Here is a 22,737-nt window from a genome sequence, read left to right as displayed (position 1 = left end):
CTTCAAATCCCAGCTTCACACACATCCTGGCATATGGTATGTGCTCCACAAATTTGGGCAATGGTAGACCTATAGACAGAGAGATAAATATTTTTATAAATTTTGGTCTGCTTTTCCTAATATCAAGAGACTGATTGATTTTATGTGTCTTTTTCAATGTTGCACAATAGATTCACAATTTCAGCATTACAGAAAATAGTACTCATATAGAAAATTTTCCAATAATGAAAAATCTCTTAATAGTCTATCCATGCCTTCCCATTAGAAATAGTGGAACTAATATAAAAATCCATGTATAATTTTACACTCAGGCCTCTGTATCCGAGGTTCCAAATCCTCGGATTCAACTAACCACAGATCATGTAGTACTGTAGTATGTGTTTACTGAAAAAAATCTCCATGTAATTGGGCCTGCACAGTTCAGTTAAGTTCAATTAAGAACAAGTGAATTATGGATATTGACCTAATAACTATACCATATTTTCAACTCATCTGCAATGAGGATTGTGTGTTCAAAGGTCAACTGTACTACTGAGCCATGTCCTCTTTCAGTCCTTATTATTACTAAATTACATGACTTTAAAATTATATACCTTTTTCAAAAATTGAACTAGGATATTATTTTTGTAGGACATTAAATATGTGAAGCTTAACAGCCTCTGAATTTTATAATTGTTATTCATTTTTGAATATGAGCAGTATCAAATTTCAACTTCAAGAGCTAAAATAAAATTTAAATTTAATAATCCATTATATATTTTTCAGGCAATCATTTGCTGGAAAGCTCCCATGGAATGGAATGACAACTCCATAAACATGATTGTAGAACTGCTGATATTCTCCCACTTCCCTTTACCCTCCTTCTTCTCCTTGTTTTCCTTTTTCTCTTCCCTTCCCTGCTGTTCCCTCTTCTTTCTCGTTGTCCTCCTCTAACTCTTCCCTTTCTTCTTCTTTCTTCTCAGAGAAATTCAGGTCCAAAAATTTTTAATAACTTGACTAATGTCTATATATCTGAATGTAAATGTCACAACCTAACAACTAGTTCAGTTCCTGCCATACAGTGGGACTTCCATAAATGTTTGTTAAATGAATGAATGAATTTGAGTCCCCTTAGTATACATGATAATATGTATTTTAGACACAGCAGACTCGTTCTTACCTGCTACCAGTTTAGTCTAAGAAGAATATGAGGCCATGATACAGGGTCCAGATGAGTTAAAAATATGGGATAGGTCAATATCCATAATTCACATGTTCTTAATTTGGACTCTTGCTTCCTTGTTTGAAGGAAAAGCCATGTGACAATGGAGTCAGAAAACCCAATCAACAGAGATTATAATTCTATGCCTCATAATTTCAGACATTTAAGATTAATTGATGTTAATTTTCCCTATAAATTGTCTATCACTCAATCATATTGATATATATTTTGTTTCAAATTGACTATTTACTTTTTTAAATCATCTTGCCAGATCCAGCTTTGCAACTTTTTCTGTCACTGCTTAAGTTTGCTTTTATTTTTTAACCACCAATATTTTTCCACAATGTGTATATGGAAACACGCACAAATTAAAGTTGGGTAGATTGAAATACAGATACTTAACCGTATGTAAACAATCCTTGATTCAGAAACATATGTAAGAGATCCGAATGCTTGACCTTCTGTAAGTAATCCTTGATTCAGAAATGGAAAGGAGGTTCCGTTTTTATGGAGATAAGCAGTGGTAAGGCCAATAGAAAAATCCAGTAAGACATTGAGAAGCAAGCTTTGTTGGTGCATCGTCTTCTAGTCAGTTTAGTCGAATGAGCTCAGGACACAAATGGCCCTCATCCATCACCACCATTGATACTTAAAATTCAGTTTGTTAAAAAACAGATGCTCATGCTTACAATACTACAGAGGGAACTCATTCTGAACTTTAACATATATTTTTGTCAGTTCCTTGGTTCATTTGCTGAAAACAATTTTTATTCTTCCTATCTCATAGATTTATTTTTAGCAGTAATATTAGACGAGATCTCAAGTTTTTTCCACATTTGATACTAGACCCAATAAATGAAGAGCTACTTTTCACTATAATGTCAGAATTCTTAAAAATCTATTAGATTAAATAGCTTTATGTCTCAAAGGATTGTTTGTTGAAAGTAACCCATTTGTTTTCCCATTTTCTATCTAGTCTTTATTTAGTTCTATATCACTGCATATTTGTAATCACTTAATTTGGAGCAAAATTTTCTAGAGTTTAACTAAATATGTGAAAGATACAGAACTGGACAATAAAGTATAAGAAAAATTTCTTGAGTGAAATGTAACAGTGGTTTTTTATTTAGTATCTTAAATCTATCAGATCTGCACTTAATTAAGTTGAAATTTCAATATTTTGAATAATTAAAAATGTGAAAAATAAGCTGGGCAATAGCCATTCATATATTGCCAAATATATGCCAACTAATACATATACCAAGTAACGTATTGCCAAGTAAAAATTACTTTGCTACGCTATATTTATCATGGCACACATCAGCTTTGAGAATGAAGGGATAAGTTAATTATCTTTGTTATTACTCACCTGCCCTTTAGAGTTGAAGAAAGGGATAATAAACTAGTTATTATATATTTACTGTATGTTTAACTTATATTTTTTCAACAAGTCATAGTAAATAAACACTGGGCTGGAATTCTGAAGGCTTAGGCTTTATTCCTGACTCTTCTACTAAGACATATGATTCTGAGAAGGTTACTTAATTCTTTGGGTCTTAGTTTACCCCTGTGTGAAATAAAATTATTGGGTTTTATTCTATCTAAAGATGCTTCCAATTATTAAATTTTAGTATTCTACTAAAAATCAAGACAATTGGAAGTCTATATTCAAGTTTCATATGTTTTCTTTAATTTATTGAAAAGTGACTTCAAATTCTTTAATATAATTGTACTTTCAATTTAGTCAAAACATGGTATATATAGAATTATGAAAAGATTATCCATTAATTAACTCAAGAGACTTCTAATTAAGAAGGAATAAGTAAAAATGACTTGTATTTACATGATATGAAATGTGTGGGTAAAAAGTGACCTGATCAACTAATGAACAATTTTTTTCCATATAGCTTGGTTATTGACATGTTTCCAAAATTAACATCACAATTACTAGACAATTTTTCCACTTTCTAGAAAAAATATTTTGATATGATATAAGCATAAGCCTTAAGGAAAAAGAATAAAAAGATAAGAAAGTGCCATTATGAAAATTTAGTCTAATGAAGAGAATTATCAGAAGTAAAAAGAGAAAATTAAAGTGACTGAATAACTGAAAAATTCCTTCAACTAATTCAGTTTAAGATATGGTTAAATAGGAAATCATGTAATTAACAGATGTTGGATTTTCTGATTTCCAACCCAGGATATTCACAACATATGCCACTCCAATAATAAAAATGGTCAAACTACATATGAGTATAGATATGGCCAAAGACCAAAGACTGAGATGAATTGTGTATTTAAACTTGCATTGAAAATGTTTTCACTGTAATATGTAAATGGATATTACTTTCAATAATTACAAACTTATCTTTTTAAGTCACTATTAAATTGTCATTTCAAAATGTCACAATTACATTCAAATCATGTCTGTTTTTAGTTTAGGTACTTTCTAGCAGACAAATGTGAAAATCGAGGCTATTATTAGTCTCAAAACTAGTATGTATATATACATCTATAGCTATAGTATCTAAAGTCACAGTTGATCATGGTAAGTCATCTAAATTTGGGAATTCGGCATACTTTTAGAAATTATTTTATTTCTGTTCAATTACTATAAATCATTTCAATGTCTTTTATTGCCACTTTGTTTGACATGAAATAACTTATATTAAAAAATATATCCTAATGTAAAAAGCTAGGTAGAAATCTAATACATTGAATTCTAACCAGAAATTTTGTGTATTGTCGTAAGCTGATTTTTCTACTTAAGAAAAAAAACTTCTTAGGAAGAGAACCACACTTGCTTTAATAGAGTAAAACATAACTTAAGACAGATCTATAATACCTTAGGATGGAGCATTCCCAATGAGTTAATAATTCCCAACTAATAAATTATTCTATACACATGAGTTTCCTTCCTCTTGACTTGAGGAAATATGGGTTAATTTGTGTCCTAAAAGGTGTTCAATGAACTAAGTTGTGACAATTTTTCAATGGCCAATGTCTGAATTGTGTTTTTGATGTGAGAAAATGCTGAATCTACTCTTGAGCACTTTCTCAATATAGTTAAGACCCCCACTTGAAAAGTTGCAGAGTCCTTGTCAAGTTACACACCTCCAAAGGAGAGAGTTAAAGTTGGAGTTGAATAATATTCAGATCTGAATAATATTCTTTCTTTCCAAACTTCTAATTTCTTAAGCCACGACTCCTCAAATTTCAATGAATGCTTAGTGTAAGAGCATATATTTTCTTAACAAAAGTTGTCACATATTTTAAACAAAACAAGGTGAGGTAATTCCAAATAGTGATGGTAGTAGCATGGAATTAGAAAGCAATGATAGGATGTTATGCCTATGACACCATAGATTCCACCTATTGAGAATATTCTTATCTATAGTGAAAGTATATGATAAAATAAACGTAACCAAAAGCACATAGAATATAAAAGAAAATGACACTGTTTGCTTTCTCTTGATAGTGCTGATGAGGAAGACTTTCACTAAATACTAACTTAAATATGGTTAGTGCTTGGTATAAAGTATCCCAGTGAGGCTGAGTTTCTGATGTTTTATATTAAAATATCAACAGAGATCCTGAAATAGCAGTAATACTCTGCTAGAAAAAGTATTAATAATAGAGTGTTGTAACAACTCAATGCACCGTGAATACATCTCTCAGAAATATTGTTATGTGTCACATAAACAAGTTTTTTGTTTCTTTGTTTGTTTTGTTTTTTGTTTTGTTTTTTTGTGGTACGCGGGGCTCTCACTGCTGTGGCCTCTCCCGTTGTGGAGCACAGGCTCCGGACGCGCAAGCTCAGCGGCCATGGCTCACGGACCCAGCCGCTCTGCGGCATGTGGGATCCTCCTGGACCGGGGCACGAACCGGTGTCCCCTGCATCGGCAGGCGGAGTCTCAACCACTGCGCCACCAGGGAAGCCCATAAACAAGTTTTATACATTGAATAGTATAGGTTAGGCAGATAATGACACTTATTTTAAAAGGTTCTATATCGAAGAAAATTCTCTAATCCTCCAATACACTGCCAAGAATACATCAAGGATTTGTGGGGTACCATTCATATTTAAACAGATTTCTTGATAACAGCCACTTGAATAATGAGTGCAGAGTGAAAGATCAAGGCTTCACAGTTCACACTCTTTAGTAAGAGCAATATAAACTTGTTTTTTTGCAGATTTTGTAAATAGGTCAAAGAGTACTCATATATATCATCAGTTTACAGAACTTTATTTCATGTGTGCCCTATGTTCTCTTGCCATCCAGTTTTTATGTACTTTATTTGTTACCATTGTCTTTAATTCACCCTCTGAATTCATTTGAGCTCCACTTTTGGTTGGCTACCTACTACCCTGATCATTTTCCTACAATCTTTCCTGTTTGACAAAGCTTTTGTTTATCAAGCAGCGCTACAATATAATCACAGAAAGAATGGAAAGTTTATTCAGTTATTACGTGTTTATAGATTTCAAATGAGTATATTTAATATATTGTTACCTTGGCTTGGGAGAGTGTCAAGAAGCAATACTATTTCAATACTTCATTCGATAACAACAGAATATGGGAAAGTATACATATTGTGGTTGTTATTTGGATCAACATAAATAAATGGGCACATTACTATCCTTACTCAATACGTAGACTTGAAATCTAGTATGCTATAATAATCATAGCATCTTTTAAACATTACTGAATTGTAAGATTGAGAAAACAATCTAACTGGGCTCTATTAACCAGGGATTGAATAAACCTATTGAAAGCACGAGCTGCCATTTTGGAAGGTTTATATCGTTACAATCACACATGCATATATTCAGTAGGGTTGATTAACCTCATTGGCAAATATGTTACTGGTCATTGCTTGCCTTTTCTGTGGGTACTGGTCCTATATTGGCATGCAAACTATATTTTACATCAATAAAATTAGGGCACTATTTTAATAACATTCATGAAAAACCCATCAATCCAATTTTTTTCCTCAACGAAATTTAGGATTTTATATAAAGGATTTGCCACAGAAACAAATAAAATTTGCTAAATCTAAATTAAAGGCAGTAAGAATTGAATAAAGTAGTTCTCAAAGTTGGCTATGTATTTGAAACATGTAGGGAGCTTAAGAAACTACCAGTGCCTGGGTCCCACCCCAGAGATATTGATGTAATTGCTTGGAATGCAAAATGGACATTGCCAGTTTTAAAAAGTCCCTAGGTGATTCTAACACGCAGCCAGAGTTGAGAAGCACTAGAAAAACTCCCTCCCTACTCAAGAATCACTGTGCAGTGAGCCACATTAGCTGACTGATGATCATAAGTACATTGGGAGAAGCAAATGGACTAATTGAGCATTTGCTATCTACTTGCTTCACAAAGCCCAACAAAAGCCAAAAACCCTTACCCACTAGCAACTTTTGTTTACTAAGTTTAAATGTATTGGTTTCTGCCATGAAGTGTGATTTTTTTTTTTTCCTGCTGCAGGTGGCTTTGCTCAGTCTTGTAATGGGATTTCCTGTTTTGCAATACTCACTGCAATTTTTATGGCTAATCCAAAGCATAATGTTTTAAATCAATTTAACACCCAGACAACTTTACATAGGCATTACAGAGATGGTATCTTCTCATCAATAAAAATGATACACAGCCTGTTCCGGAGTTACACAACAAACAATTCCCAGCAATCACCTTTATTACAGAATATGAAACAGATCTCAGAGACAGTTCTTTAATGCTAGAGATTTACAGCACTGCATTCACAATTGCTTACTATGGAAAAGACTGAAGCTCAGTATTTGAGATTTGCTCCACTACACATCTTGCTTTCAAGAAAATAAGGAGGATAATCTGTCATGTTAGTAAAGAGATACACTGTTTGAAGCATTATGCACTTCAAGAGAAAACCCAACTCTTAAATCAATGTTTAAAGTATATTTGGATAACATTAGCTCTCATTCATAAATAATAATGCAAACTGTTAAAGGGTATCTGATAAATACTGTAGGCCAAGAGGAGGCAAATATAATAGGAAATGGTATGAAATTTAAACAGAATAAAAATACACTGGCATATGTGTCTGATATAAGCTAAAAGGAGACCAAAATATAGGTGCTCAAAAACATAAACAAGAAGCCATTATATTTTAAAGAAATATTAGTGAATTTATGGAAGCTCTTACCTCTAAATGAGTAAGCCTGACAGAAAACCTAAGTACAAGTGAGTGGGATTTATTTTTATTCAAGAAAAATATTCTAAATAGGTTATTATAGTAAACTAAGCTTGTTATATAAGGTTGAATTTTTGGTTTACATATCTATTTTCCTTACTATACAAAGGGGTCCTTGAGGTCAAAGAAACTATCTCATTCCTTTAGATATTTTCATTACCAAGTACAGAGTCTGATACATAGAAGGCATTCCATATATGTTTGTTAAACAAAGGACAAATTTTCATTAAATATTTACTAGGTTTCAAGTAGTGTGTTAGGCATAGACTAAAGGAACTTATAAGACATCTTGAATTATTAATTCTTTATATCTCAACATTAGACTGTAAAATTTATGCTTTAGTGTCTCTAAAGCACAAAAGTTAATCCTATAAACTTCTTTTAAGCAATTAAGAAATAATTCAACTAAATGAGGAAGACTAGTTTCAGAGGGATCCTCAATAAATGGGCTAGGAAATTGACTAACATATTCATAAGTTTTTTGTAAAATAACAACTGATGATTAATTCTCAGAGGCTTCCCTGTGATTCCCCTCGGAGTTAAGTAGGATACTTGCCTACTTTAAAAACTAAATGCATGATGAGTGGTAAATATGTGAGAAGTAAATGAATACGAGGAAGTATGCCAAAGATAATGTATCTAACCTAATCATCACAAGATATGAGACTTTAAAATCTCAATTCTTATTTATAAATGTCTCAATATCTGATTCAGCAATGGTTGCTAACTCTACTGAAGAAATGTGTGTTCAGAAGAAAACTTCCTTACCTTCCAATATAAATGTTGCTTGGTAGAAAAGAGATGACACTAAGTCACTATTACCGAGGACTTATACTGAACTCTTAAAGCCAGATATTTTGTCATAGAAAAAGACAAAATATTTGAATCAGTACTCTCATGCAGTGCCAAACTTCGCCCACCTCCATGGGTCCTGTCTACTTATACCATTTATCATTAGTGTGTGCTTGTTCTAGTCCTCAAACCATACTGCCTAAGGGACATAACACATACAATAAATATTTAAGATAAGAAAATAAAGGAGATTTGGATGATTGAAACACTCAATGAAAAGTCTACATATCTTATTACTGTAAAGCTTACAAAATTATGAATATTAGAAAACTATGAAAAACTGGCATCATTGCAAGAGAACATGGTATAACACTTGTGAAGATGACATATATTCAGTAGAAACTGAAAAAGAATCTGTCCCCTGCTGGTGTCAAGAAAGCAGTAGATCATAGAATAACTAAACCACAGCTCAGCCACGGAGAAAAAACATATGATTTAATGAAATAAACATGATTTGTCTCGTAGTCCAAAAGAGAGTGCTCAGCCGTTATCTCTATAGCAATGATATTGGCAAACGTTATTAGAAAACATTATCCAATAAGTTGCCTAAGAAAGTTTCCTCTCCGAGTTACTTTCAGAAATCAAAATATATGAATTAAGAAGGTGATACACCTGAAACGAACACAATATTGTATACTTCAATTAAAAGAATAAATAAATAAATAGGAAAGTAAAGTAAAAAGAAAAACACTTAAACTTTAAATGTGTGAATTATATCTCCAATAAAGCTGTTAAACCAAAAGAAGGTGAAAGCAAAATTAATCTTTTTATCCTAAAATAGGGGAATTGTACATTTCAAAGGTGTCATGAATTCAGCAGTGAGGCAGCTATGTCACTGTTTCTGATATGAAAATCTAAGTTTAGAATAGAATTATAATTGTTTCAATTGTTTGGTTGAGATCAGAGGTATAAACCCTAATCTGAGCTCTATAGTTTGGAGTATCAATTTCAATGTACCAGTTGTTGAGTTAGTCATAGACAGTATCAGACAAGGCTTCTAAATTATGTACTGACTCAGATGGCATTGAATGAACAGAAGCAAGGACTTTCAACAGTTGCTAGAAAAAAAAGGAATGGAAAACTGCCCAATCTGTGAAAATAGAAAGAGTACATATGCGAAAGGCTGAATCTGTAACTACACCTAACACTATTGTAAAGCTAACAACGTGAGAATAGTGTATTTAATACACATAAGAGTGCTATGCAAATAAACCTTGAAATTGCTTTCTTCTTTTCTACTACTTTGAATAAAATATATTTCGAAACCTTTTAAAACCTTGACTTATTTTACTTAAGATATCACTGTCTATTGTTTCCTATACATTCAGAAAAGGGCATAGACCTGAAATAAATATGTATGATTTTATTTCAGACCGTCCTCAATACTATGCCACACACACAGTGAAAACATCTGCTTCTCAGAGATACAATGGGTGAATTTTGATGCTGCAAGGTGAGACAATGGTAGGTAGGAAGGCTTAGAACATTTTCAAGGGAGGTTTAGGGTTTTTCAGTAAGGGATGAGAAAAGGACACAAGGTGATCATATAGCCACATCCCTTCCACTTTTTTGGCATAGGAACAAAGAAAAATAACATTTTTAAAGAAATAAAGAGTCCAAATTGGACAGTTCAGTCACCTGGGACCTTACAGAAAAATACTTGAAAAAATATTCAGAGCATCAGAGTTTTACAAAGAAGACACCTCTCAACATTGATTTTCCCAGGATACTTCTATGCACACTAAAGAACAGGATTACAACTGCCTGAATTAGGGTTAAGGAGTAGTTTACCATTTGTGCCACATATTTCTTTCTGTTTTACATGAAGTCAGAGGACCCTAAAAAGAAGATTTTAAAATCCCTATATAATTGAGCATTTGTTATTACATTAGTAGAATACTTCACATTTTATTCTGGAAAATTTGAAATCAGTTTGCTTTGGATTAAGTCAGTTCTGTTAAAGTCTTATCAAAATATGGAAATTTAAAATAAGACAAATACACTAAATGTCTATAAAAAGTGAAATATTATAGGTTTAGGGCAGGTCACCCCAAGATATGCTACTTCAGTGTATTGATTATTTGGAATTAAAGTAACTTAAGAAATAGCAAGTGCAAGAAAAACACTCTGACCCTCCTTTGTCCCCCTAAAAACAGGAAATAAATCCCCAATGTGAAAGGTATCCTCCCTGTACAAGAAGAAAGATGGAGATCCTCATCACCAGAGACAGGGAATTCAGGGCCGAGAAAGTTGTATACAAAATCCTCGTTACTTCTTTACTAATTTTACTACCCTAAGCCCAAATCCCTTTGTCTTATCAATTCTTTACAAATTTATTGTTTCTTTATCTAAAAGATATAAAAGCTGCCGGCTTTGGTTACTTCTTTGAGCATCATATTTTTATGAGCTCCCGTACGTACAAACTTAAATTTGTTTTTCTCCTGTTAATCTATCTTATGTCAATTTAATTATTAGACCAGCCAGAGAATCTAGAAGGGAAAAAGGGAAAAGTTTTCCTCTCCTACACTAGGAATTGAAAGGATACAGAAGAAATATGTACTTGATTAACATGAACTCACAATCCAGTTGTGAACATTATATTTATGGGTAGAAATGGATGGACAGATCACAGAAGGCTTTATGGAAGAAATGTTTCCAGAAATACTGGGAGAGGAGCAGTGTTTAAAATGTCAAATGAAACAGAAATTCTGGAGCTAGTAGGCAGAAAATCTTGGACAAATGATGAAAGGGTTATATTTTAATTGGAAGTAAAAATAATAAATTATAGCAGGGAATATGTAGTGAGAAAATGCAGTTAATAGAGAGATGATTCCCTCAATTTAGTAGTGAATTACAGCAATGGCTGACGAGGATATAGTCTACTTGGGGGGTGGTTATTTCATATTTTTTTCCTTGACAAATGACATTTATGTATATTTAAAGGAAAAATGGAAATGGCATGTATAAAGAGACTAAAAAGCTAGATATTTCAATAACTGAAAGGGAACAAATGAGATATTAGAAAGGAACTCAGAAATATATTAGGGTTACAAAGGTGGTTTCTAACTTAGGATAGTAGGACCTAAAGTCATCTGCTGGTAACTCAGGGTTGGAAATTGTAAAAGGAAATTGAAGATGGTTTAAAAGGTTTGGGATAGTCATTCAAGGCCCAAGATAGAAAGTTAATGGAAAGGAACATAAAAAGACTTCTGAACAATACCTAGAGCTACAGCGGAAGTTTAATACTATGAATGTGTAGTAAGCTAGATTTTGAGTACAATTTTGTAATTTTTTTTTTTTTTTTTTTGCCAAAGAGTGTTCAGTGACCTGTGGAGAATACAATCTGTGAGGGGACTACAGTTGGAAATTGGCATCATAAACAGAGTGAGAAGCCAAGAATGAAAAGCCAAGGATAGTTATGATGAGATGGGGAGAGAAATGTAACCAGGAAGGAATTTCATAAAGTGGGATTAGCAATTAGAGGACCTAATGAAGGGAAAGTTCAAGTTCACAAGATAGGATAACACAAGGCAGATAATAAAGTTATGGTCATAAAAAGAAAGGACTATGTTTAAAATCATGGAGTCCTTGTAATCACATGAAAATAACATCCAGGGAATGCACATATGTACATGTAAGGGCCATAGAATCAACAAACCAAACAACAAAAATCAACAAAATTGAAAACAGATCAACAAAAACAAACATGTAAGACAAAACAGATATCTATTTGTGGTGATAGCTACATTAACAGTTTTAACATTGAATGTCAGTGCAAGCAGAAATCTTGAATAAGCATAGAAGGAGAATCCAAAGATCAAACCAGAGATGTCCTTTAAAATCTGTCACTTTTTTTGCCACTAACTAAATTTTCAGTCACTACCCATTGAGTTAAATAACCTATTCCAAAGCAAAATAAGAAGCTGTTAAGACACTACCAAAGGACTCAGTATACCTGCAGTAAAATGTCCCTGGAAATCACATCTATGGAACATATGTAGGAAAAAGGTAAATAGGTTTACTTGTAGTTGGTAATGCTAAATTAGGGCTCTTATATGATTTAACTTTCTCATAGCATTACTAACATTCAATTGAATGCCTGATAAGGAAAATTGGTTAGTTTAGAAGAAATAGCATTCACAATTGCTGTAGATTTAGCTTCATGCATTTGCTAGATTATCATGCTGCAAAAAGTATACATGAAAATAATCCTTCATTAAAGCCAAGGCTTGTGGATACATCTCTTCAGAAATGTAACCTTAGAAAGAGTTTCATTTAGAGAAAACCTTTAAAAAATATCTCAAAAAAAAAAAATCTCAACATGCTGTGCCGTATTCAAACTTCTAAATTATACAGTTAAGACAATTTATGATGAAGAAACTTCCCAAAGTTTCTGGATTGTTGAATAGGATAAGGGAAGAAGAAGTAGCTTGGAGACACCAGTAAAATGTTACTTTAATATATGTTGCTTTGAACATTCTCATTGCCTCCCTCTTCTTCATGTAGCCTTGGAGCAAATGGTTACACAAATGAAAGGAGTCTGGAAGAAGAGAGGCCAATAACAGGCAATGACTTTTATTTGCTTTTTTCCTATAGCTATTCTTTCTGCTACCAACTAGGCTAGTCTGAAAGAAGTCACTTTGTAAATTCACCTCAGGCAAATATAAAGAAACAAGAAATATGCTCTTGAGAATCTCAGTCAGCTCTGTTTCTGCCAACTTCAGTTTAGCACTTTGGTGAACATACTCTTTAACAAGCATGGCCATTTGTGCAAACCCTGAGGGCAATTTAAACTCAGGCTTAGCCAAAGGGGAGGGATTAAAAAAAAATCTACGTGGAAATTTTTAGGTTAGTACTAACTTAGGGAATCAGTTTGTGTTTAAGCAAGAAATGTTTGTTTTATATTAACTAGGTTCAAAACTTGTACTTCTCTCTTTTAGTTGAAAATAAACATTGCTATCACTAATCTATTCAATCACAGGTGGCTATGTGTTGAAATGTATTTTCCCCTTAATTAACTCTTAGCCATTCCATACTAAAGAATGAATGAACTATGGAGTGTGACATTTGCTTTTATTCTGCTCTTTGAATGCCACTAGCTTCCCTGTGAAATGTAATCTTTTAAAAGAGAGGTAGAAAAACATGTCTATCTATCTCTGTACCTTAAACCTCTGATTTGGAATCTAAAACTAGTCTTGTTTGGTGAGGTCTCTGAAGTCATTTAAATGTAAATAGCTGAGGAAGTCATTGAGAAATTATAGGTCCTTTGAAGTTTGAGACTCTAGGTCCTTTGATGTTTGAGACTTTAGGACAATAAAGCATTCATTTAGATAATTCATTCTTAGCTAATATGTGGCCCTATTTTTTTACAAATGCAGGAAACTTATATTTTTCACTTACTCTGAATTAAACTGAACATAAAAGTAATATTTTATAATTCATATTTAAAAAACTTAAATAGGTGAGGTTCAAGAGTTGAAGAGATTAATTCAACTTTTTTATGGAGACATTTGCAGTAAATCCAAAGTTAATGAATATTCTGACACTTAATATATTTAGGGTTTATAGCTTCTTGAATTTAATATCCAAAATACCCTTCAAATACATAAACACAATGAACCAAAAATAAAGGGTATATAAAGGTCTGTCAGAGGACAGACCTAATCTCCATGGTGGTATATGTTAACCATATTATATCAGGCTAGGTATAGAATGCATATAGACTAGTGAAAAGGGCTTGATAATAGGTCTGTAGCATCATCAGATTTGACAGAGGTAAATTAAAAAAAAATTATTCTTCTAGAAGCATCTTAAAACATTGAATATATTCAGGGTAATTTCTAAAATACAATAAAACAATTATTTTGATATAAAAGAAGTATTTGTTTTATGATTCAAGTTTTTCTCTTTTTTTTTTTTAAGTTATTCTGGATAGATTGCTTGGGTTCAACTCATGGTTTTTCTACTGGTGAGCTCTGTAATCTTAGACAAGCATTTAAGCTCTCTGTACCATGGTTTCCTCATCTGTAAAAGAGTTATAGGATTAAACTATGAGTTTATAGGACTAAATATATAGTAGGTATAGACATATAGATATAGATGTAGATGTAGATATATATATATAAGTATACATTTATACATATATGCACTTATATGTATACACACACACAGTGCTTGGAACAGAGAAAGCACAATATTAGTAAGTTAATTTTACAGTGTTTACTTTGGTATAGAACAGTAGTGGGAAAAAAATGACCAAGTGCTCACAGCCGTCCCTTTCTTATACTCTGCTTTTGAGACCGGAGAGAAGTGGGCAGGGCACAAAAATTAAAAGAATGACACAGCCGTTGAGAAAAACAAGATACTATAAAAACTGGTTAGAACCTACTAGGTCCAAGATGGTGGAAGATTCAACTTCCAGTAGACCTTGAGACTCATTATACGCTCATTGTAATACATTAACATCTAAATGATACACCCACAGGCATGGCAGTTCAGAGGCCGCCAATAAAAGACGAAAAGTTGGTGGTGCCCCAACTCCTGGAAATCTCTGCCTCTTCCCCCAAATAGTTGGAATAATCCTCCCACTTGTTAGCCTATGAAATTACACAGCCCATAATAACTAACAACCCATACCCCAGGGCCCTCTTGCCATCTGAGATGGCCCACATTCTATCTATGGAGTGTGTATCTCCCTGAATAAATCGGCCTTCACTCTACTTTGACTTGCTCTTGAATTCTTTCCTGCATGAAGCCAAAGACCTTCGCTTGGGAACCCATCCCAGGGGCTTGCCCGAAACCTGGGATATGACCATTCTTTGGCTCCCTCCTTTTCTTACAACATTTTGTCTTTACCAAACTTTAGTCAGGAATCTCTCCTTCCTATAGGCTCCTGAGCTCTGCTTGCCACCAAGGAATGGGCAAGCACTAAAAATGTGGAAAGCTTCCCCTTTATCAGGGTCTCTTGGGAATCAGCTGACCACAGCAAGACACTTTTCCGGGTGGACCCCACTGGCCACTTATCTGGCTTGTCCAGTTTCTTCTTAAAAGATTCTGCTTATCTCTGCTTACCCTTTTTACCTTAAAAAAAAGAAACACCTTTTTTCTGTTAGATTTTAAGACCTTGCAGATTTCTGATGTCAGAGCCTTCTCTCTATTCTGAATAAAATCTCTAAGTCCAGATTTGCTTTTATTTGACAAAAAAAAAAAAAAGTATCCATCACTAAAAACCACACTTTCCATTGCTCCATATATTGTGATTATATTACTATTTTAATATTCACAATTGAAGTGGTTTATGTTAAAGTTTCATGACCCAGGTGTTTTCTGAGTTCACCCCAGAGTGCTGTGTACAGTCTTAATTTTTTAAAACAAAAACATTTTTCTATTTATAGAATATGCTAGATAAAATCTGCCAATATTTCTGTTCTTCAAAATTCCAACTTTGAAATAACTGAGCAACAGGTCCTTTTCTAAATTTACCAGAATGGTTGAGAATGTTAGAGCACCTAAAATCTGTAGAGCTTCTCTCTCTCTCTCTCTCCCTCTCTCTTTCACTTTACATAGCTAGTGACATTTTATTCCCCTTGCTTCCCTCCTTTAAATTGGGGAAATCTTCTATAAACTTTTGCCTTCTCGGAGGAGTTAATTCTCAAAAAGTCATCACTCCAAGGTCACAGTGATAAGACGGTTCAGACAAGCATTTGAAAACTCTCAGAAAGGTATATTGAGTGAAAATTCTCTAATGCTGTTATTTTAGTTTATCTCTCAAACACTAATGAAAATTCATTTTGACATTCTAGTCAGGCTCCATTTTCAGGTAATTCTCACACTTGATAAAGCCATCCAGGGCTAACAGAGTACTTCTGGCATAGTCTAGACCACCCTATGGCAAGTTCTTTTTCAAAGACAAAATTTGGTCTCTCAAACTAGAAAAACACTCATATTTAACCTAGCATATAGTTATGACAACATTTTGGTTCCAAACCTCAAAACAAGGTGAAGAAACCAAGGCATAAATTCTAGAAAACAAATGTCAGTGAACAGCTGAATAACTGTTTATTTTTAGTGGTGGTGCAGTTTAACCAATGAGGTAATTAAAATTTAACAATATGTGTGACATAGTTTATTTTTTTAATGGTAGAAAACCAAATTTTTCTAGACAGCTAGACTGCTCATATATATGTGAGCAGAACTTAAAATTTTCACATTGAAGGAGGCCAAAATATACAATGTGAAAAATTTTCTTCAATAAATGGTGTTGGGAAAACTGGACAGCTACATGTAAAAGAATCAATCTGGGCTACTTTTTCACACCATATACAAAAATAAACTCAAAATGGATTAAAGGCTTAAATGTAGGACCTGAAACAATAAAAGTCCTAGAAGAAAACATTGGCAGCAGGGTCTTTGACATAGGTCTTAGCAATATTTTGGGGGGTCTATTTCCTCAGGCAAGGGAAACAAAAGCAAAAATAAACAAATGGGACTACATCAAACTCAAAAGTTTTTGCATAACAAAGGAAACCATCAACAAAATAAAAAAGGCAACCTACAGAATGGGAGAAGATATTTGCAAATGATATAACTCATGAGGGGTAAATATCCAAAATACACAAAGAATTCATACAACTCAATGTCAAGAAAACAAACAACCTGATTAAAAAATGGACAGAGAAACAGAATAGACATTTTTTCATAGAAGACATACAGATGGTCAAAAGACACAAGAAAAGATGCTCAACATCACTAATCATCAGGGAACTTCAAATCAAAACCACAATGAGATACCACCTCACACCTGTCAGAATGGCTATCATTAAGAGACAACAAATAATGAGTGTTGGTGAGGATGTACAGAAAAGGGAACCCTTGTGCACTGTTGGTGGGAATATAATTGGTACAGCCACTGTGGAAAACAGTATAGAGTTTCCTCACAAAATTAAAAATAGAACTGCCATATGATCCAGCACAAAAACACTAAAACACTATTTCAGAAAGATATATACATCCCAATGCTCATTGCAGCATTATTTACAATAGCCAAGATATGGAAGCCAAATAAGAGTCCATCAAATATTATGAATAATGGAATATTACTCAGCCATTCAAAAAAAAAGAAGTCATGCCATTTGTGACAACATGGATGAATCAAGAGGATATTTGCTAAGTTAAATAAATCAGACAGAGAAAGACAACAACTGTATGATCTCATATGCATAATCTAAAAAACAAAAACAGACTTCAGAGAACAAAAAGGCAGTTGGCAGAGGGGAGGAAAATGGTTGAAAAAGGTGAAGGGGATTAAGAGGTAGAAATCTCCCATTTTAAAATAAATAAGTCATGTGGATGTAATATACAGCATAAAGGATACAGTCTATAATACTGTGATAACTTTATATGGTTACAGATGTTACTAAACTTATCATGGTGGTAATCATTTCATAATGTATGAAAATGTCAAATCACTATGTAATACACCTGAAACTAACATAATATTGTACATCAACTATATTTCAATTAGAAAATTTTTTTTGCATTGAAAGGTGACATTCTAAAGCCTAGTTTCTCAGAGAACATCAATTTACTGATTAACCATGTTTAGTTTATGGTATTTTTCTCTGTGACCTTATCAGATATCATCATGCTTCATATTCACTAACTTTTGCTGTCACTGTTAAATTGTGAACTGACACCAAAATGGTCCCTTTTATTGCTAAAATTTATCATAAAATAACTGTATTACCAGAATATTCATGAAGTGATGCTGTCAGCAGTATGTTGTTTTGGCACAGTGGGAAAAGAAAGTGTTGGTGAAAAATAAAATAAAATAAGACTTGAAAATTGCTTCCAGGACTGTGTAAGTGATACAAAATGTAGAGACAGCTCAGCTTGAAGCTCTTTTAAGGCAGAACTACAACATATGTCATCTTAAATAATTACAGTTTTAACTCCACTTAGTAGCTACTGTGGCTTCAGAAATGTAAGAAAAAAAATATCACAACATATTTTGAAATAAATTTTCTTTGAAATTTACAATCTTACCTTTCCTGCCTTTTTTCCCTCGGATTTCCGCTGATTTAGGATAAAGTGGAGGCAAAAGAAGCAAAGGAAAATGAAACAAAACAAAAACAAAAACAAAAATCAGCTCTAATTTGTTATTGCAAATACATTTTTTTAAAAAACATGCCAAAATTCCAAGTGCAATAATACACAATTTTGTTCTTCTAGTGAAACTATTTTCATCTGTTGCATTCTTCAGTTGTTTCAGGAAAGGGATATAATAACATTGTAAATCTCATACAGCAATATGTACAGCCATATAAAAATCTTCAATGGTCATCAAAAAGTCATTAAATCCTTAGCTCACATAGGCATTGGCCAAGAAAAGACATATTTCCAATTAGATATTCTCTTATTTATTTTCCATCCATTTTTAAATGGATGAGTCTTTATCTCAAGCATGAACACATTTCTTAAAAAACAAAAACAAAAAAAACTAGTTGGAGATTCATGAATTAGGAGTAAACATAAATATCTGTACAGCTTTGGATACTCTTTCTAAATGTTAATTTTTGTGGGTCTTAGGAGCACCTTAATTCAATTCTGTTCAACTAAATAATTTTTGAAGCCATCCTGGTAAAGTCATTTTGTTCATTTTTATTTAAGACTTCTTTTTTCCCCCATTCAACCTCAGAAAATGGGGTAAATTGATTTTGAAAACTCCAGAAGCATTTAGGCCATTTGTCGTTTGGATTCATTCTCCTTTGTAGAGGATGGATACATCACATGATAAAAGGATCACATGTCTAATATTTCTAGCTAACAATGCTCCCCAAAGTCCTTTCTCCTCAAAATTGATCTCAGTTCCCTGTCATTCCTACAGTTGTGAAAAAGTTTCTCTGAGCATCAGAGAAAATTGGGGAGGAGATAGAGATGAATTTGAAATAAGGGTATATACAAAGAGAGATACAATAAATGTAGTAAGAGGATGAATGCTGTTGTTTAGTGGTTTGATATGATTTCAGATCTATTTGTTCATGACAAAAATTGTTTTGATCTAAGAATACAGTTGTTTTTATAAGTAAAGTTGTTTCGATAAAAGTATTGAAGTTGTTGTGTCAGGATGTCATCATCAACATCTGCAGTTGCTGACAAGCGCTCAGTAGTAGCTCAGCTGCTGAGGAGTACCGCCGGGGTCTTATCAATAAGAACATATGAAGAAGCAACTATGGCAAGAGGACATTAGAGTATAAATACCCAGAGTGTGTGAGGACCATCTGAGAGTGTTTGGCCTGGGCAAGGTGATTCTGCTGATTTAAATAGCTCTCAGAAGACTTTGGGGTATTTGTTTCTGCCTAGGAAGGTGGATGTCTGCTCAGCAGGGGTGAAAACCATGAAGCAGCCCCAGGGAAAGAGATTATCATGCTTGCCAGCCTCAGTGCCTTCATTTCCTAGTGATGTGCTCTACAACAAGAGACTTTCATCTTTGCGCTGGCAGCTGGACATCAGCTCTCAGTTGACTAAGCTCTCTCTCCTGAGAACCAGCTCATAGAAATGTTAGGGAATCATTGACTGAAACCTTGACCAGGCATGATGATAACCTCTTGTCTGAGTTGTCTTGCAACAGGAGGTCTCGATGAAGAATGTGGTGCTGCCACCAAAAACTAACCAGGAGTATTCGGGAGGGGTCAAAGGAGGAAGGACATGCCAACCCATAGTATGTCATGTAAAACTAACCTGGAAGAATTTGGGAGGGGCTAAAAGAAGGAGGGAGGAGATGACATGTCCTGCCCACCTCCCAGAAACCCTCACGCTGGAATCCATCTTGGCTGAGAGATGTGAACGCCACCAGGGAGGACCCTGAGTCAGATCAAATATGGGCCATGCAAGATGATTGTCCAGGGATAACCCGGAAACTAATCCCATTACCATAAAACCTGAGACCGCAGGCCACATAGCAGAGCAGTTCTTCTGGGTACCTTTACCCTGTTGCTCTCTGCCTGGGTGCCCATTTCCAATAAAGTCTTTTGCTTTGTCAGTACATGTGTCTCTTTGGACAATTCATTTGCGAGTGTTAGACAAGAGCCCACTCTAGGCCCTGGAAGGGGTTCCCCTTCCTGCAACAGAAAGGTACACCACAACTAAATTTGGACTTTATTCCTTTCATCGTGCCCTTTGCCTGGAACAATAGTGTAACTAATCAATCATTGGTTTGGAGTATGTTATTTCTTTATTGGCTTATTAAGGGACATTATCTTGTATGCTATTGGCTTGTGAAATTATAATTCCCACAGTAGACCTGTGTTAAATAAAATATTGGCAAAGATAATCTCAGTCTCTGAGCATAATTTGCCTTGAAACAAAACAAAGGCTCTGTATTTTGTTATCCAAAGACTTATTCTCAGACCAAAATGGGTACAGTTTTTTTTCCTGTCATTTTAATATAACTTGAGTTTCCAAAATTGACTTTTGAGGAAGGTATCCAGACATGGTCACAATTCTATTATCTAAGGAGATCAAAGTGTGTTTTTTTCTTTCCACTTTGGGTAGTTATTTTTAGCCTAAGATATTCTTATTGTCCTTATGTGTTGATCAAATTCAGCAATCAATGGCTCAGTGTTAGAATTCTATTTGTCTGTGAAGCCATGAATAATGCCTTGAATAATCTCTTTCAAGAAAATGTCCTTGGATTTTAATGTCTTTAAACAATTGGTATTTACATCTCTCCTTATTATGAATGATAATTCTTAAATAACAGGTTAAAAATTTTAACTTTCCAACAGAAATAATATCATGGACAAAATACCCTTAAAACTTTAAGAATATAATATTTATATTTAAGAATATAATATTTAAAAATACCATTCTTTATTTTACAGAACCACGATAGATCTTTTTATATTCCCTCCATTAGAATTTACTGTCAAGAACACAGTATATTTTAGTTAGATATGTTACCACTTATTACTGAGCAATGCAAAATCCTTAGCAAAACAAGTGAAGATGGGAAAATATTAATTATATCTATCTTGGTAAATTAGTGAATTATTGAAAAAGTAATGACAATATTTAAGGCTAGTCAACATATGAGAGCACCTCTTTACCATTGCAGTGAAAAAAGACAACTCCAGAATATGTGTTTATTTCCCTAAATTATATATTTTAATTAAGAGCATTGCCTATGCTGTGCTCCTTTTGCCCTTGTTTGAGAATTTCTATTGAGAAAGTTTAAAATAGATCAAGTGGGAAATATTAAAATGATAGTCTTTGCATTTTCCACACCACACAAACAGAACACAATCTGTCACCATAAGTGGGCCCTATCTCATGACAACTAGACAAGCATTAGAATTAAAAGAAAACACAGAAATATATTGGCAGGCATGTGAGTATGTTGGCAAATTGACACCAGATTTGATGATAGAAACATTAAAAAAAATCAATTCTGGAAGGGGAAAAATCATGCTGAAAAGCAATTTCTATTTTAATGGAGACATGGATTTTTATGCCCTTATTTTAAAAATGACCCCCAAGAGGCCAAAATTATATCAACAAAATCACTCTCCAAACTAAATTATATATAGTAAGGTAGGGGGAAAAGTTCACCAGTCTGAATGTTATGGGCTCAGAATTTTCTATAGTATACATTAGTCATGTAGTTTTCATACGTTCTTATTAACCTCTAGGAATGAATAAATTCTAACTCTTACTGCCAATAAATGAACATTTCTCCTATTATATCTAATTTTCCAGTTTGATAGAGCTGATTGACTCTAATGAAAAAGAGGGCCAAGATATAGCATACAAGAGAAGTAAAGTGTGTTAATATCAAGGGGATGATCCAACTAGGAGAGCATCCTCAAATTTTAGTCAGCTCTCTTCTGTATCATACAGTGTTAGCACAGTAGAGTATGGTGGCAGATAAGTCACCACAGTGAAGAGTTATTCAAGTATACACTGAGGCTGTATCTGTATCGGTATAATTGGAAGAAATAAGACCAAGTGATTTTGGTATTCCTCAATATCTATGTGCTTTTGTGTTTCAGCTTTGTTTGTTTTTGGCCTGTACATTCAGAATGAACACAGCAAGGACAAAGGGTGGGGTCAACACAAGAAGAGATCTCTAACCCAAAAGAATATTGCCTTTGTGCAGTCTGAAAAACCCTAACTCCTTCTTTTACCCATCTCCAAGTTTACTACTTCTCTTTTACTTTTCTGACTTGTGTACAGTACAGCTGTTACCTTCATTCTGCCTTCATGTATTGCTGCTGCTTACAGAGCAGCTGTCCTCTTGAACACAACTATTAGGAATTTCTGATAACTAAGACTAATGACAGAGTAAAGGGAACAAGACTAGAGTCAGAAGTCAAGGCAGCCACATCTCTAAACACAGGTAACAGAAAGAGGAAGAAACTTATTAGAGGACAAAGACAGCAGAGCTTATCCTAA

At 33.7% G+C, this 22,737-nt stretch overlaps 1 protein-coding gene across 6 annotated transcripts in view; it reads right to left on the bottom strand.

Annotated features, from left to right (window-relative positions):
• The window catches only part of PCDH11X (protocadherin 11 X-linked), a 728,057-nt gene that overhangs the window by 310,543 nt on the left and 394,777 nt on the right, over positions 1 to 22,737 (bottom strand). For 2 of the 6 annotated variants that reach the window (XM_055081827.1, XM_055081826.1), the window contains one exon: positions 18,331 to 18,360. The exons of the other annotated variants lie outside the window; for them this stretch is intronic. In XM_055081827.1, coding sequence (XP_054937802.1) covers positions 18,331 to 18,360 — 30 coding nt within the window. The remainder of the gene's footprint in view (positions 1 to 18,330; positions 18,361 to 22,737) is intronic. 6 annotated transcript variants of the gene reach the window in all.

This window comes from Physeter macrocephalus, chromosome 21 (assembly GCF_002837175.3).
Source record: "Physeter macrocephalus isolate SW-GA chromosome 21, ASM283717v5, whole genome shotgun sequence".
Taxonomy (NCBI): domain Eukaryota; kingdom Metazoa; phylum Chordata; class Mammalia; order Artiodactyla; family Physeteridae; genus Physeter; species Physeter macrocephalus.
Note: the sequence above shows the minus strand (reverse complement) of the source record. Positions and strands in the feature narration are given on the sequence as shown.